This window comes from Puma concolor, chromosome C2 (genome assembly GCF_028749965.1).
Source record: "Puma concolor isolate L17-30 chromosome C2, mPumCon1.1.hap2, whole genome shotgun sequence".
Taxonomy (NCBI): Eukaryota; Metazoa; Chordata; class Mammalia; order Carnivora; family Felidae; genus Puma; species Puma concolor.
Window position 1 is genome coordinate 45,681,183 of NC_141675.1, and position 17,476 is coordinate 45,698,658.

The 17,476-nt window shown below is 44.5% G+C and overlaps 1 protein-coding gene across 1 annotated transcript in view; it reads right to left on the reverse strand.

The window, feature by feature from the left end:
* MINDY4B (MINDY family member 4B) overlaps positions 1–16,933 on the reverse strand; it is a 36,706-nt gene extending 19,773 nt beyond the window's left edge. Inside the window, exons 1-7 of the mRNA XM_086720239.1 lie at positions 16,827–16,933; positions 16,564–16,591; positions 14,746–14,913; positions 6,744–6,863; positions 5,914–6,005; positions 2,731–2,896; positions 2,125–2,190 (exon numbers count right to left, since the gene is read on the reverse strand). Coding sequence (XP_086576365.1) covers positions 2,125–2,190; positions 2,731–2,896; positions 5,914–6,005; positions 6,744–6,863; positions 14,746–14,913; positions 16,564–16,591; positions 16,827–16,933 — 747 coding nt within the window. The remainder of the gene's footprint in view (positions 1–2,124; positions 2,191–2,730; positions 2,897–5,913; positions 6,006–6,743; positions 6,864–14,745; positions 14,914–16,563; positions 16,592–16,826) is intronic.
* Between the last annotated feature and the right edge of the window lie 543 nt (positions 16,934–17,476).

Genomic DNA, 17,476 nt, shown 5'->3' on the forward strand with positions numbered 1-17,476 from the left:
TCAAAATGGGTGCATTTTGAGAGTGAGTGGGGTTTGGTAAAGGTTCGGTGAAGCACATCATAATGTGCGGGCCCTGGTCAGGGGTGCCCTTGAGAGGAGTATCAAGTGCCCTTGATGGAACCTGCCATCAAGTGCCTCCGTCACTGAGGAAACGGTGCCAGCGCTTCCTCAGAGTGGCTATGGCAATAGTCACCATGGGTCTGTTTGACCCGGGCAGCTCTCGCGTCAGGCTCACCCACACCGTACAGTCGATCTCTGCATAAGGCCTTTGTTACTTATTCCAGCTTGACTCTTAGCCTTTGATAGAACAAGCCTGTGTAGAGTTTCAGCTCTGATCCTCTGATTCTCAACTCCGGCGACACTAAGGAATCCCTTGCAGATGTGGGGACCTTCCTTTTGAATCAGACTGCCCCAGGTCTGAGTTGAGGAGATGGAAGACAGAAAGGAAAGGGTTTGCCTCTTTGTGCTGGAAGGCTCATTACTTACATGGTCCTCTCTATCTGTGTGACTCCGTTCAATATCTGCCCACAACAGAGTCCCTAAGCAGGCTTCTAACTTAATATTTCATGCTAGGTCTTTAAAATCCATTATACAGGTTTATTGTAAATTTATATTATATATAATTTATATTAATTATACATTTATATTAAATATATAAATATATATTATAAAATAACCATAAATTTAGTACCGTAAATAATAGAAATTTTGAAACGAATGTAACACTGCATGTTAACTATACTGGAATTAAAACTTCATAAAAGTTTAAAAAAAAGCACAAAAAAGAATGCAAATTTATTATCTTACAGTTCTGGAGATCACAAGTCCAAAATGGCTCCTACTGAGCCCAAATGGAGCAGTCAGCAGGCCTACTAGAGGCTCTGTTTCCTTGCCTGTTATAGCTTCTAGTGGCCATGTCCCCCCTGTTTCCATCTTCAAAGCCAGCAGCAGCAGGCAACACTGTCCTCACATCGTACACTCTGACTTCCTCTTCTGTCTTCCTCTTAAGGACCCTTGTGACTACATTGGGCCCATCTGAGTAACCTGGAATACTCGCCCTATTTTAAAGCATTTTGTAACGCACCCAGAGTTGTTGAATCACTCTGTTGTGCACCTGAAATTAATATAACATTGTAGGCCACCTATACTTAAATCTCACAAATTTTGAAAATTAAAAAAAAAAAAAAGTCAACTGAGTTAGCAACCTTAATTCCCCTTTGCTATAAAGCATAAAATTCACAGGTTCCACAAGGTAGGGTATGGACATCCTTGTGGGGCAGTTGGGGGTGGGGGGCTTTCCTCTGCCTACCACACAGACATATGAGATGGTGGGGGAGGTAGTCCTGGGGTGACTAGTTTAACCAAGAATGTATGGCCAATGTGTGGCTGAGAACTCATGCCCAAGTTTTCTACCTCTATAGCCTTTGGAAGGAATGGAGCAGTGAGGTTCATGGACCCCATTTCCTCCTTCTATATAATCCACCGTTGTATGGCTTCATGGTTACCCTGCTAACTGTCTTCTTTTACCCTGTAGGGTTCTAATTCTTTAGAAATCAGCTTTCATTCCTTTCTCTGCAAAGGCATCTTAAAAAAGCACCTTAGATATTCCACCGACACTGTCCCCACATGGGAGGTTGGGAAGAATTATTGCCAGGACGACATTGTGTGGAAGGTGCTGATAGAAGAGGTAAAACAGGGCCACCTTTTTCAGACTAGAAGTCATTTCCTTGGAGCCAATGTGAGTGGTCATTTTGGCAATTTAGACTAGGGCCTCAGTTGTCTAGCATTTTTGTGTTTTATCCATTAGATGAGGCAAGACTGCTTTGACGTATTCTCTTCCCACAAAAGAAATCTTGGCATATGCCCTCTATAGTATTATTCTCTGGGTTTGATTAGCCAAGGACAAAGAGGCAATTGTGAATGGCCTGTGTGTGATCTGGCCTCTTTTTAGGCTGTGGGGAGGGAGAGGCGGGCTTTTCTTTCTCTCATTCGGCCCTTTCTTAGCTCTCAAAATGACCTGGTTTTCTTAATAAGCATCATTAGAAGTACACTTTGTAAAAGAAAGAAGATTTCCTGTAAGATCGGTTCAACATAAAGGGATTATCTCAACACTTAAACACTTACACATTGTAAATGATCATAGACGAATTTCTCAGTGGCTTCTTTCTCTAAAAGTTCAAACAGCTGGAGCTATAAATCAAGAATAGAAGATAAAAATGAAAAGGAAGATGAAAGCTACATCTATAAGATGTCAACTTACTGTTATTTCCTCAAGGGAGCTTTTTGTTTCATTGCAAAATCACTTTGCTGAAACCTGACAGATTATCTTACACAAGGCCATGTGAAACATACATGGTGAAAGTGGATGGCTACCGGCCTCCCTTTTACAGTCCTTAGTTTTAAACCAATGTGATATCTTGAGCAGTAAAGCCATAAACATATTTTTTCTTAATAGGTAAAATTCAGCAATGTTGAAGACAGTGGATATGGAAATGCATTTTGTGATGATTTCAGGTCTGGGATATTCTTGATCCTGGTGCATTCTGGAAGGAAAAATTCACAGCAGGCACTTCCAACCCTGGGTTCTTACCTCTTTGGAAGATGCCTTTGGCCACATCTGACCCTTCTAGGAGCATCGATGGGGCTCCGCCTTCATTTCCATGTTGAGTCTAGAATACTGTCAGGTTTCATTGGCCCTTTATCTGGCAGGACGGGCAGGGGTGCACTCACCCGCTCGGTGAAATCATCGCCCGAGTAGTCAGGATTGGAGGTGACATAAGTGTGCTCAGTGACAAGACAGACGGTGGCCTTCTCAGCTGCTCCTGCCGCCCACAGGATGCCAGCCAGTGCCGCAGCCAGGGCCTGCTCTTGCTCCTGTTTGCTGACTGCACACAAACTGTAATATGGGAGGTTGGGTATGAAAACACTGGCATGGACAGTCACCTAGCTGAATGTGAGGTGCCTCCACTTTTAAGTCCCCTGCTGCATACCAGATGGGTCTCTTTGCTTCCTTCATCAACCCACCCCGTGAGACGGTCGCAGAGGGCCTTGTCTACACTCTGTCACTGGCAGTGGCATCCTCACAGCAGCGTACTATTTCTCTTGGTGATCTTAGCCAGTCCCACCCTGTGAGTTACCCCCTCCCCCCCGGAGTCCCCACCGCTGTCCTCTCGCCGAACTCCAGCAGAGACTGATCCAAACGTTTTAACCCAGGAACACAGACCCTTTGCAAGTGCAGCCCCGTCCAGTGTTATCTCCCAGGTTTCCATTCTGCAAACCTGCTGCCCCGCATGGACCAGTCCCCTGAACGTATTTTCTGTATCACCCCTCCATGCCTTTTCTCATGCCCTTGTCTGCCTTTAATGTGCTTGCCGTGTCTGTGCTCCCCCATCATGTCTGTCCCACGCAGCACTGGAGGCCCGCTTCATGTTGCCCATCCTGACTTGTATAGCAGGCACACTCACTGTCCCCAGCATTGCTCTAAGCACTTCATACCTGTCCCCTCATCTAATCCTCACAACAACCCTGTGAAGTAGATACTACTATTACTGCTGATTCAGAGGTGAAGAAAGAAAGAGGGGTTGAGGAATTGGTCCCCAGTTGTTCACCTTGAAAGTGGTAGAGTGGTGATTTTACACCAGGCAGGCTGGTTCCTGACTCCCTGCTCTCAAGCATTATACTCTCTGGAGTGATCCTGGGCTGTCAGGATTTCCCAGGGAATGGGAGCCAATCTTTATGCGGTAGACCTTTGCTCTGCTTGTTTTCTAAATATTTAACACTGACAACTGTTGTCCCGATGGAGAAACACGTGATGGGGTTTCTCATCGATGAAACTCAGCGATGATTTCTATAATCCCGCTACCTCCGTGGCAACACAGAAATGAGAAACGAGGAGTGCTCCATAGTCTAAAAGCCTAATTTGAGGAGGTGGATGGGAATAAAACAAAATGTTCTGAGAGTGAAGAAGAAGGAGACAGAACTTGGGACCGAGAAGGTTCTGGAAGGTTTCATGGAGCGGGTCAAAGCCAGTGCCCGGCTGAGGTGGGAAGTACAAAGGCCCCCACTTTGTTCTTTGAAAATGGGGCCACTGAGGCTTTAGAGCTCTCATGGGATCAGACTGAGGCTGGGCGTCACTGGAGACCACATTCTTCCTCAGCTTCTCCTTCCCTCTCCTTTTCCTTCACTCTTCCAGGTTTCTCCTGAGGCCCGAAGGGGAGCAAATCTTGCCAGCCCAAGATGCCACTTTGGCATGTGGACTATTTTAAACTGGTTATTTTTAAAAAATTACAGACTCAAGAGAAGGTCCGAAAACTCAATAGAAGTTGCCCTTTTGTAAAAGACGTTATAGGAGAAATCTCCGTTTGTAAGGGGATGTCCTCATGGGAAGAGGGGGATGGCTCTAAATCTCTAGAAACTCCTATCAGTGGAGAAGGCACAGACTTAATGTGCAAAACAACCCTATGCTTGTTCACTGCGCTTTCCCCTGTAATCTCCCATAACTGACTCCCCACCCCCAATATCTTCTTTTGTCTTTAGCTAAAGTTGGTATTTAACGTGATGCCTTTGGCTATTTGGGGGAATTACAGAGATTTCCTAGGTCTCTCCCATGTATACAAAAGGTATACATGTTATTTTTTTTTTTTTAAATTTTTTAATGTTTATTTTTGAGAGAGAGAGAGAGAGAGAGACAGAGCGTGAGTGGGGCAGGAGCAGAGTGAGAGGGAGACACAGAACCCAAAGGAGGGTCCAGGCTTTGAGCTGTCAGCACAGAGCCCAACGCGGGGCTCTAAGCCACGAACTGTGAGATCATGACCTGAGCTGAAGTCGGACACTTAACCAACTGAGCCACCTGGGCGCCCCGAGGTATACATGTTATTAAGCTCGTGTTTGTTTTCCTCCTATTAATCTGTCTTCTGTAAAGTTAATTATTAGACTAGCCAAAGAAGCTAGAGGGGTAAAAAAAATTTTTTTTTTTTTTTTCTCTCCAACAGGGCCTTCCCTTCATAAATCACTTGCATAAAGAATTCTCATCTCTGGCTCTGCTTTTCAGGAAACTGGCAATTCATGACCTTAGAATAAATTATACATTTAGTTCCTGTTTTGAGTGATAACTTACCCTGCTGAGGGCAGATATATACCTTAACTTATTTATATTTTTTCTAACATCAAGCATAGAGCTTTGCCCATGATAGGGACTTGACTTCTTCTTTTTTTTTTTTTTTTTTTAATTTTTTTTTCAACGTTTATTTATTTTTGGGACAGAGAGAGACAGAGCATGAACGGGGGAGGGGCAGAGAGAGAGAGGGAGACACAGAATTGGAAACAGGCTCCAGGCTCTGAGCCATCAGCCCAGAGCCTGACGCGGGGCTCGAACTTACGGACCGCGAGATCGCGACCTGGCTGAAGTCGGACGCTTAACTGACTGCGCCACCCAGGCGCCCCGGGACTTGACTTCTAAGTAAAGTAATCTGAACCGATTTTCTTGAATAGGCAACTACCAAACACAGTACTTTGTTAGCCTAGTTAAATAAGAGAATTATCAGGGCTTTATCGGGGCTTTTAAAAATCACCCCTTTTGTTCCTCCTTGAAATTGTCAGTTTGGGGCTTCCCATCAAATATTTTCAAGTAAGCCCACCTGAGACCAGGGGCATCATTTTAGCTGACAGGAAGGTCTGCAGTGGAGCACTAAAACTGTCAACGTTATTCCTGCAACCAAACATTGAGAGTGATTGCAGGAAAGTCCTCCCCAATCACAAAGTCCCATTCGTCTGGGAGAACCAGAGCCGTTTTTGTCTCGTGAGGCAAGTCTACTTCCTGAGGTCACCCAGGGGATTTTCCATAATGACCGTTTGGCACATAACAGTTCTTGTGACATGAGGAATGTGTCTAAGAAGTGCTTCTAGGCCTCTTACCTGTGAAAGTTACAGTCCTTTCCCTTCCTGGTAAACAACAAGTCTTTGATGATGAATCCTTGAACTGCCATCTGAATGCTTCGGGCACCTCCCTGAAACGGGGAAGATAAATAGTGAGGTGTGTGAGGCTGGGGGCAGGCTGTACAACCGTAATGGAACCTCTTGGGGCCAATATGACAAAGAAGAACTCTGGGAAATGGATGTGACCTATTCTCTGCTGACCTGTCCCTCCTGGTATATACAGCATCCCCTTAGCTTAGTGAAGGGACACTGTACTCCATACGTGAGTTGTGGTCAGATGCCATGGCTGGGCCGGAATCTTCATTGACCAGCTTCAGTAGACCAGCGCCTGGGGACATCTGTCCACTTCCACCCTACCTTCTCTATGCTCCTGCTTCATAGCAAACTTTTGGATTTGTAGGATGTATAGAACTTGTTGGCTGGTCTTTGAAATCTCTGTGTGACTAGTAATTGATGACCTGAATTACTGAGATTTTAAACAAGCCAGAAAGAAGCTCCTGGATCTCCTCCTGCCTTCTAAATCCTCAGGGATACTTAGAACTTGGAGAGAAGAGCCAGGAAACCTCGAATTTGGGAGGGCAGGGTGTGCGACAGCAGGCAAGGAGTGTGAGACTTTGCTATAACCCTGACAGTAAATTGTAATTTTAAATAGTCTCATATCATTTAAGGCTAAATGTTAAATTATATTAAATATGCTTTGACAAATGACTGTAATGAAAACATACATTCATATGGATAAAGATGGAAGGAAACATGGCTAGGGAATATGGGATTAGGATTTTTAAAAAAAAATTTTTACTTACTATTACCTTTCCCACTTCCAAAGTGAAAGCCAGGTCAGAAAAAGGATCATGGAACCTGAAATAGGCCTTTTTCCAGTCATAGCTGAAGACATGGATAGTATTTCCAAAGAGGCTCTGCCGTAACTTCTGAGAAGAGGGGAAAGAAATGATTCAAACAAAGATGATTCTTCTTAGACACATTCTTCATCTAATAGCCTTAAGTAAGGTGGTGGGATTGTGGAGGTGGGCCTGTCCCCTACCTACATCCTGGTTTACATTTTACCCTATTCCTCTATTTGTAATTGTAAAGTCTTGTGTGAAAGGTTCACACCAGGTTCCCTTAGACTATTGTATCCAGAAGGCTCAGTGTGTTAACCTTGTGCCCTGTTGTCCCCATCTGATTTTTTCCCTTGTGTCTGTCTCCCCTTTCATCGCCAGCCATCTCTCCTTTATGCTTTGCAGTCCGGCCTGGGCCACTGCTCTGCCCCTCTGCCTCCTGTCACTGACGATCCATGTCATGGGCATCCGGGATACCCATCTGCAGCCATGACTCTGCAGTGCTCGCCTCCCCTAGCTTTGAGTCCTTCTCTCTTGCTCGAGGAAAGAGAAACACACAGGACTCTGTTTCTAGCTTGAGTACAATATTGATTTAAATGATACTAAACAGGGGCACCTGGGTGGCTCAGTCAGTTAGCTGTCCGACTTCGGCCCATGTCATGATCTCACAGTTCATGGGTTCAAGCCCTGCATCGGGCTCTGTGCTGATGGCTCAGAGCCTGCAGCCTGCTTCGGATTGTGTGTCTCCCTCTCTCTCTGCCCCTCCCCTGCTCACTCTCTGTCTCTCTCTCTCTCCTTAAAAAATAAACGTTAAAAAGATTTTTTTTTAATGATACTAAACAATCATTCTCTGTCCTCTTGCCCCCCAATTTTTAAGGTTTTGCTGGGTATCCTGTAGCACGTTGAGATTGGAGAGGGTCTTTTAAGGCTTCCCAGAAAAAACAAGCCTTTATAAATCAAATACGTGAAGAAAGGGGAATCCATCCACAATCAGGGGCATAGTAATTGCTTAGCATGTGCTTGGTCCTACCTATGTGGGGTATAGATATGTAAAAAGTCTAATACCCCACAACTGTGTACGAGATAGAATGTGTGAAGTTCCAAAGGAAAAAGTACCTTGAGAGAACAGAGGGAGGAGAATTTCTGACTGAAGAGCTCAGGAATGCTTCATGGAAGAGATACACTTGAACTAGGCTGGCCAATGGCATCTAGCATTTATTGAGTGTTTTCTATGTACCACACACTGGTCTAAGTGCTTTACATTCATTATGTTAATTTAATTATTTGAGGTAGATACTCTTATTATCCTCCTTCCACAGGGAAGTACCCAGTGGTAGAAACTGCTGGAATTTGCATCCAAATTCCAACACTACTTCTCTGCCTCCCCAGCTTTAAGTATGCGGCATCCTTGGGGTGTCTGGGTGGCTCAGTTGGTTAAGTGTCTGAATTCTGCTCAGGTCATGATCTCACAGGCTCAAATCATGATTTCACAGTTTGTGAGTTCAAGCCCCACGTCAGGCTCTCAGATCCTCTTTCTCCCCTTTCCCCCTCCCCTGCTCCCACTCTCTCTCTCTCTCTCTCTCTCTCTCTCTCAAAAATACATAAACATTTAAAAACAAGTATGTGTCATCCTGTAATTGCTGTCCTTTTTGTGGGCCAATCATTATTTAATTAATATTTTTCATTAGCTTGAGCTACTTACTCTTTTATAAATTAAAAAATGCTTATTTAATAGGGACACTTCTTGTCACATCTTTAAGTGGGAATCAAAATCACTTACTTAAAAAAAATAAATCACCATATTTAAAAAAAATAATGGAAATAAAACAATGTTATTGACTTATGCTAGAAACTATCGCCTATGAAAGCTTTGCCTGAGCTCACATTCTATTTAATTAAGAAAGGAAGTAGGAAGTGTTAAAGAGGTGTGAACGTGTGCACCACTTACAGAGTCTTTCTTCAGGGCCTACCAGCATGAAGAAGGGCTCAGTGAAGAAGGTGACGCAGTCTATTTAATGTCACTTAATAACGTATCCCTAAAAGCAGCCATGCTCTAGCAGAGGCACACATCCCATACTCTGGGACAGACCACATAATGACCTATTTCCTATAATGGAGGGGAGGCTGGACAGAGAAGACCTGCAAACACACAGACACACACACACACACACACACACACACACGCATGCACGCACACACACAGAGAGCACCCAGAGTGTCCAAGGACAGGGGGTGGTTCAAAGGAACGAGGAGACTCTGTGGCAAAAAGGAAGGATGAGCCCAATTTATCCAGAGCCTAATGGTTTCTAATAAGGACAGATGCAGGAGAGCATCTGGAAAGTTCTCCCCTTGTCAGACCAGGGTCTGGTTCCGTGGCTGGAGTTTATTTCCTGGCCACCTCTGCTCCCCCCTTGAAAGAAAAGATTGTCTCTACAAAGAAAGAGAGGCAGGTGCATTTCAGTGTGAGCCCAGAAGTGCACTTGAAGACAAATGGTTTGTCCGGTGGCTCAGGGCAACAGCAAGAGAAGGAGAGGGAGTAGAAGGGCATAGAGTCGGCTCCCGGAAGACACAGACTCGATGTGTATCATGGCCAACGAGCCACCAACCCAGGCCATCCCCAGCAGAGGACTGAAAATGACATCAAGGCTGCACAGCACAGAAGAAAGACCGAGCCCTCCCCACTCCTGTGTTGAGAAGCCCAGTTCTGCTCCTCACTGACCGCATGAACTTGGACTGATTGCCCATCCTCTGTAAGATTTTATTTGCTTATCCTGAAATGGGGTCAACCCTTGCTCGGCCCACATCACGGCTATTATTGAATGGGAAGACATATGGAAAAGGGCTTTGGGAACCGTTAAGTGCTGATTAAATGCAAGGTGTTCTCCCTTTATGAACACACAACCTGTCTGCCCTGGAATGCTGTAGGGAACAGAGCCCCACCACAGATGAAAAAAGACCAGGGCCTGGCAGGAGGAGGGGAGGGGAAGCCGTGTATAAATGTGAGAGATTAAAACTGTTGAGACTAAGAAGGCTTAGAATTCAAATTCAATGAAAACAACTCTGCCAGCCAAACCAAGCTCCTGTTTTGGTTGCTGGATGTCACTTCCAACTTAGGGAGTGTCACCATCCAGATGCACCTGTGTCCGACTTAGAACAGAGAGGCGGCAGGCCTCTCAGGCCAGACCCACTGGCCAGTGTGACAATAAAGGTGACTCATCTTACCTATGTAACGTTTACTTTCATATCAAATATAATTTCTAACGAGATTAGCCTGGCTTATATTCAGTAATATGCATATGTCATTGTGCCGCCTGGTAACTGGACACAAATGGTAAATGGTCCTAATAAATGACTGAAATGATCATTATTATTTAACACAAGCACGGTTTATAGTTTTTCTCTTTTCACTTTGTTAGTTTTCCAGGATTTGTAATGAATAACTCTTTCCTGATTGCTATGATGATGATAATGATGATCATTATCTCGCATGCCCACACATACACACACACACACTCATGCACTCACACACACACACATGCACATGCTCGCTCACACACACGCACGCACACATACACACGCACACTCACACACACATACACCCCCGAAGACAGAGGTCCTGGATCATTCTTCCTGATGTGTTTAATTTCCTTGCCTTGACTGCCTTTTTTCTGGTCCCTGGGCTTAGATTTTCCCTGTGACAACCTTGCCCATCCTGTCCTCTCCCACCTCTGCACCTGTCCGCACCCCCAACCTGAGATAGAATAATTTTCTGAAGCTTCTTCTCTACATCATTTCTTTCCTTAGAAATTACTGGCTCATCATGGAATCAGACTTTCGAGTTAGCAAAACCTAAGAAACGTTTCTCTCCTAGCCTGTCAAATAGAGTGGTTAGATTCTTGGCTTGATCATGTTCACCATGGATTCCTCAGCATCTAGTACAGTGCCGGGTGCACAACAGGCTGTCCAGAAGTAGTTGCTGATTTTTAAAACAATCTAATTCAGCCCTTTCATTTTACAATGAAAAGCTTTGGGACACAGAGCGGTTACGTGTATGTAAATGGCAGCTCCAGCACCCAAATGCAAGCCTTTCGACTTGTATGGTAAGAGTCCCAGCAGGAAACAGATGGCACACTCAAGTCAGGATAATTAACTTGAGGAAAGTTTAAAACAGGGACTATTTACAAAGATATGGACTGCATGGGGGGAAACCACAGTGGCCAGCGCAGGGTCCCACAGCTAGCAACAGTATCTCCCGTAGACCTGGAGGGGCTAGGAGGGAGGAGGGGGAACCTGAAGCAGAAAGGACAGAGTCCTAGGGAAAGAGCTTCCAGAAGAGGAGAGGGATTCTGCCAGCTGTGCACAGCCTGTCTTCTTTCCCTTTCCTCCCTCCAGGCCCCCTCCAAGGCTCCCATTGTTCAAACTCAATAGGAAGCCGGAGGAGGAGGAGGGAGCCCTGGTGATGGAGTCCCTACAGGTCAGTCTTGGCAGAAAGCAGGTTGGGGAAGGGTGGAGTGCCTCTGAAGGAGCACCTGGATGATACCCATTGCCCTGCGCTGAGATGTGGCTCTAGGGGATTGTCCAGAGCAGTGAATTAATTAAGCAAACATCTCCTGAGGTCTGACTGTTGGCCAGGCCTTCGGCTGGGGCACCAGGCTGTGCTTCCGGCTTCCAAAAAGCCACCCCACTACCTATCATCCTCCATTGGAGCTTCATTCCTCTGGGGCTCCGCCAGAATATTTTGATCTCCCGGCATTGCATTGTTTAATACCATCCTGCTGGCTGGTATTGCAAAGACACCAGGGGTTTGTTTATTGACTGCGGATAAAAGAGGCTAAGGGATTGTGTTCCAGGCTAGGTTCTGGAGAAGGGCCTCGTTGGGCAGGAGGGTGGGAAACTGCCCTGGAGGGAAGGCAGGCAGTTTGGGGTAAGGGCAGGGAGGTGCTGGGGGAAGAGCAGAGGGGAGGAGGATGCTTACCTTCTCCACAACCTTACCTGGGCCGGGAGCCTTGGCCGGCATTCGCTCACGGTAAGATGTTAGGTTGGGGGAAGGCAGAAGGCTGCAGTGTCAGAAATGGGGCAACAAAGGGTGAGAAATAAAAGAGCTGGGGAGGGAGAAGGTTCATAGTGTGCTCCACCCACCCCCTCCTTTCTCAGCAGAATCCCAGCAAGGAGTGAGTGTGCTCAAGTCAGGAAATCCCATGCATCCCTACCCTCAACAGGGAGGGAAAGAATGGCAGAATGACAACAAAAGGCATTCTCAAGTGAGTATTAGGATTCAGTAGCTCTGATAATTTGCCAGGCAGCTGCACGGCTGAAACGTCCTCGATTAGAATTGGTCAGGCTTCCAAATCGCCCCCCTGGAATCCACGTGTTCAGAATCCCAAGGCTCAGCATCTCGAAATCCCAGGGTGTGTTTAATTAATGCTACTGCTATTTAAAGGACACACTATCATCTGGCCCACATAATGGGAATAAATTCAAATTTTTTTTTTTTTTTTTTTTTAAGAAGAAAATCGATTATCTCCACTTCTGGGACTTCCTTAACACTCCATCGACTCGGGTTCAGGCTACAGTGGTCTGATTCTTTTGTCCCCCAGGCTCTTCCAGAGGGAGAGAATTACCTTGGAAAAGTTATGGGGGAGGTCTGCAATCACACCACGTTTGTGTTGGTAGAGAAGTCTCAGACCGAGACTCTCTTGCTTCCACAGTATAAAGAGAAACCAGAAGATTTTGGAAACATCTGCGAATGTTTTTTTTTTTTTTCCTGTTTTTAAAATTTCTATGTGAGTTTTTAAAAATAGATTGCACATTCACATGGTTCAAAATCCAGAGAGTACAAAAAGGTATGCTGAGGGAAAACTCCCTCCCACCGTGTCTCCTGCCCTACTCTTTCCGGGCACTGTTACATTATCTGAAGCCTTCTAGAATTTCTGTAAGCCTATATGGGCAAATGCCAATATGCCATCATAGTTTTGTCTTGTATTCATAGACAAGGTGGCCTACTGTCCCACTGTGTATAAATTCTAAAATGACCGTAGAAATTCATTACAGAGCCAGTAATACATTTTTATTAAAGATTGTTTGTTAAAAACATTATCTCATCCATTAAAATACAGGTAGTCACTCTAACGTCTGGTGCTATAGTCCACTCTAGGCAGAATCACCACTGAGGAGGGAGACTAACAGGATTACGTATTCATTACTTGTCTTCATCCCCTGAAATGTGAGCCATTCACTAGATACATGAGACACAAGTTAAGGCCCTATCCAGGGGCTGTGAGGCCAATGACCCGGTGCAGCATCTCATGAGAGGCCTGCTGACCTATCTTCCTGTGACATCTGGCATTTGAGCAAAAGAGGGAAGGTGGATTGAGGCAGAGAGATTTGTGATGAGAAAGAACAGTGGGCCCCTAAGTACATTTATACTGCAAATATGACAGGAAAGAAAGTCGCCCTATGAAGCCTGTGAGGAAATGCATGATAAAAAAGAACGCGGGACCCTGTATTGGATGATGTCCCATCTGAGGACCTTAAGGGAAGGCTATATTCAGCGTTGGAAACACTACAGCCAGAGCCAACTTAAAAAGCAGACGGAGGGGCCCCTGGGTGGCTCGGTCGGTTGAGCATCCGACTTCGGCTCAGGTCATGATCTCGAGGTCTGTGAGTTTGAGCCCCGCGTCGGGTTCTGTGCTGACAGCTCAGAATCTGGAGGCTGCTTCGGATTCTGTGTCTCCCTCTCTCTTTCTGCCCCTCCCCCGCTCATGCTCTGTCTCTCTGTCAAAAATAAATAAACATTAAAAAAAAAAAAAAAAAGAAAGAAAGTAGACGGAGACCGTGTGGTTTCCCCAGAAGGGGTTCCAGTCCCCACTCATCCCTCTCAGGGACACTGTGTGCAGTGCACAGACTGTGGAACTGGATGTACAGGACGGGCCTAACTGTAGGACAAGTGTTGTTGGTCCTCGCCCATGTGACCAAGCTAGTCTTCGGTGGTTTCTGCAAGGTTGCCCTGGTGTAGGGTGGCATGTCCTCAGGAAGGAAGTGCTTCTTCCAATTCTTGTTCTTAGGGTCCCCAAGAAAAGTCTCTGCCTGAGGCTCCAGAATGTAGTGTGGAGTTTGAAGGGACAGGGTAAATGTGGGAAAACGGTCCTGAAAAGCCGTGAGTTTCACTATGATTGCAAGAATTATCTTGGGTGCAATCTAACTGAAGGAATCTCTCACCCTAGCTGGTACTTTTCCCCTGGCTTGATACATGCCTTAGCTTCCCCAGTGCCCAATCGCACCTCTTTGACCTTGACAGCTGGGCCTTCGGACATTTGCCAAGGCATTGCCTCCAGCCTTGTCCTGTTTGATCCAATGAGATGCTGCTAGTTTGCCTCCTAGCTGGGTCTGTGCCTCGGCTGGTGGGGGTCTTTGCTCCGACTCATCAGGTTTGGAACTAAGCAAATGGTCCCTGGGATCGGTAGCTTCCAGATCCTTAGGTTCTTTTCAAACCTGGATGTTATTCGGCAGCCCCAGAAAACATTTCTTTCCTGAGATCAGCTCCTTGCCCAGGCCCAGGCCCGGCACAGGGCTTCACCTCCCTCCCTCCTGCCCATGCACAGACAGGGTCCTGCCTTACACAGCTGCATGGCTTTATGCATGGTTGTTTATACCACTCGTCACCTGCCCTACCCCACACTATAGAGTGACTTATTTGAAATTAACTCCCTCACTACCTCAAATTTAATTGTCACACAAAGGAAGTGAATAGAGAGACTCTCAGAGTTGGGGAGGAAAAGACTGTAAAATCACCAGTGTCCTTGAAAAACACCATAAATAAGTCATTTTAATTATATTCTCCCTTTACCAATAACAACCGTGTGTAGTCTTATCTTCAATAATACTGTCACATGACAGGAGATAAGATTCCCCAGCCTTGTTGTTGGGGGAAGATTACGTTTCCTTTCATGTTTAATTGACAAGCTATACTTACCGTGGCCATTGCCAGGGAGATAGGAGAGCCGGCTGATTTTGAAGAGATGATAGAGGGTTTGGGGATAGAACAAAGGCTACTGGATGGCAAATGTCCTTGTCCCCTGGGCTGAGGTATCCCTGTTGCATTTTCAGTTTCATCAGCTGATACGTGGTTGCCGTCATGATTCTGTATAAAATGCCACCACCAAAAAACAAAGCAAACAGAGCTGGTGACGACCTGTTTTCCCTCTCTTCTCTCTTTCTCTCTGAAAAATCAGTGTTCAGAAAATATTGTGTCCCTTTGAAAGACATCTGAAAATGGTGATAAATAGCAATAAAAGAGGAAGGAAAATCCCAGTGTCTGTGTCAAAGGGGTTTCTCACAAGTTTTATGTGGCTGGGAGAGGTTAAATGTAACTATGGAAACATAATTAATGCTATCAAGACCTTGACTTGAAATTATGTTTAGAGAAAAATGTAAATGTCACTGTCTCTTATTTCGAGAAGACAACATTTTATAAACATTGAATCTTTCCAGTCTATACGCGATGTTTCTCATTGTGTTTTTAACTGGCCGATAAAGGAAGTCAGGCTACCTCCTGTTAATTCTCTCGGATTCCTGCTCCCTAAGAAGTGAGTATAATCTTTTTTTTTTTTTCTTTAAAAAAATCCATCCCCTCCCTTTAAGGGAAAAAAATCAACTTTTTCTTTTCTTGACTGATTCTTATGGCATTTAAATATGTTAGAATCAACCCTTCTTCCAGTTTACTTAACTTCTATACTAATGTCATGAAACAAATCTGCCCTGTTGGTAGCTAAAACATGAAGGAAACTGCCTTCTTAGTTTTCTGGATTCCTAGAGGCAAAGATGCTCTCTTATCTCAGAAACACAGCATCCCAATGGCAGACTACTATTGGGATATGATGCATTTTGTAAATCAAACAGAAAATCTTTACATTTGTGGCAATGGGTTTCCCTCACCCTGTATAAAGCGTAACTTGACATTTATAAATTTTTTTCCCTTCAAAGATTGTTTTATCTTTTGAATATTCTATTCTCCCAAATGGTAGCTATTTCCATTTAATGCTTCCAGGACTAAAATGGAAGCATTATCTCCCTGATTCTAATTTAGACTATGGTTAAGAAAGTTTTAGCACAAATAAGGCTTTTGATTACAGGTCACTTGTAGGAAGATGCTTTAGCGTTACCGTTAAAATATTAACAATTCAGTTGTTTGATCATATCATATATTAGTGATGCGAAAATCACCCTAATATTTTGTGCCGTGTTTGTTCAGAGACTGAATTAATATCTGAAATACCAAGTTCATTACCTTCTAACCTTTTCAGGTTACACGACATATCTTTCATCTTATAATGTATAACAGATTTTAAAATACCTTGTAACACCTGAATTCGGTCACCTTTCCCTTATTTGAAAATGATGAAGGAAAACAGTTTTTCAGAAGCGGAATAAAGATGATGGCTACTTTCAAAATCACTTTTCTTCACGAACACTGAAGCATTTGGCTATCAGAACCTAGTGTTATTTCACAAGTTTAAGAACTCTAGATTCTAATATTACTTTTTTCTAAAATAATAACCATATGGTGCTCTTAGTGATGAAAAGTACTCTTAAAAGTAGGAAGGGATTTTCATGAAAAAAGAAAGCATGAGAAAAGATTTCAAAGGGCTTTCTAGTTTTATGTGTTCACACATTAAATGCTGGGTGCCTGAGTGACATTCTGTGAGTAAAATAAATGCAGATTATGCTGTTAATGTGATTGTTTGAAGAAGCAACGAGAGGAAAACACACTGGCTTTGAGAAAAGTAATTACCTGAGGAGTTGCATTATTGGTTCCCAACCTGTAAATGAAAGAGAAAACATCAAGGAAATGACTCACTCTTACTCAACCCACAAACCTCCTCAAACCCAACCTTGCTAGGGCAGCGTCTCTCTTCAAATGGTTATACCCGAAGCATCTTAAATGTAAACCCATAATGGAGACTTCTCATGTAGCACAACATAAAAGCTGATTGCTTGCTTACACACCAGAAATCCCTCTGGTTCTAGAGAAACGAGGAAACAAGAACATCTTACCCGCCATAACTAAAGATCTCCCGCCATTTGTCAAGAAATGAAATTTTCCTAGTTATCTCCTCTAAATCCAGCTCCCGGGAGCTTTGTTCCTGGTCCGAGACTTGCATAGTCCCTTGGGTAATGCGGGGAACTGAAGAAGGGAGTTGTTTCCTTGGGAGAGAGAGGTCTGGCAGAGGGGACGAAAGATGCTGGCTCTGCGGACGGCGAGCTGAAAAGCTCTGCCTCTTGGGACCATCGAGGTCACACCACACGGATGCTGCTCTGGGCTCTCTGTAAGCCCCTGCCATCAGATCACGATTAAACTTTCATTCGAGGTGGAATACTTTGTGTATTGTTCTCTGTACAGATGCTATGAACGTTTAACCTGAGACACACGCTTATAAACCAAAGGATTGCAATTACTTTTTCTGTATCAAAGCAATTGGGATAATTTAGTTGATGAAGGATACCATCCTGGTGAAATGTGATAGTACTTTGTGCTGTCATGCTTCTGTGGAAGTGTTTGTGGTACAGAAATACTTAGCCAAGGGCTGGGTAAGAGCCGTTCTGCTGATTATCTAAAAACCATATTAACTACTGTTGGATAATATGCAGGCCAAGGAAGAAACTGTCCAACAGATGTTTGGCATAGGGTTTAGTACGCAGAAGTC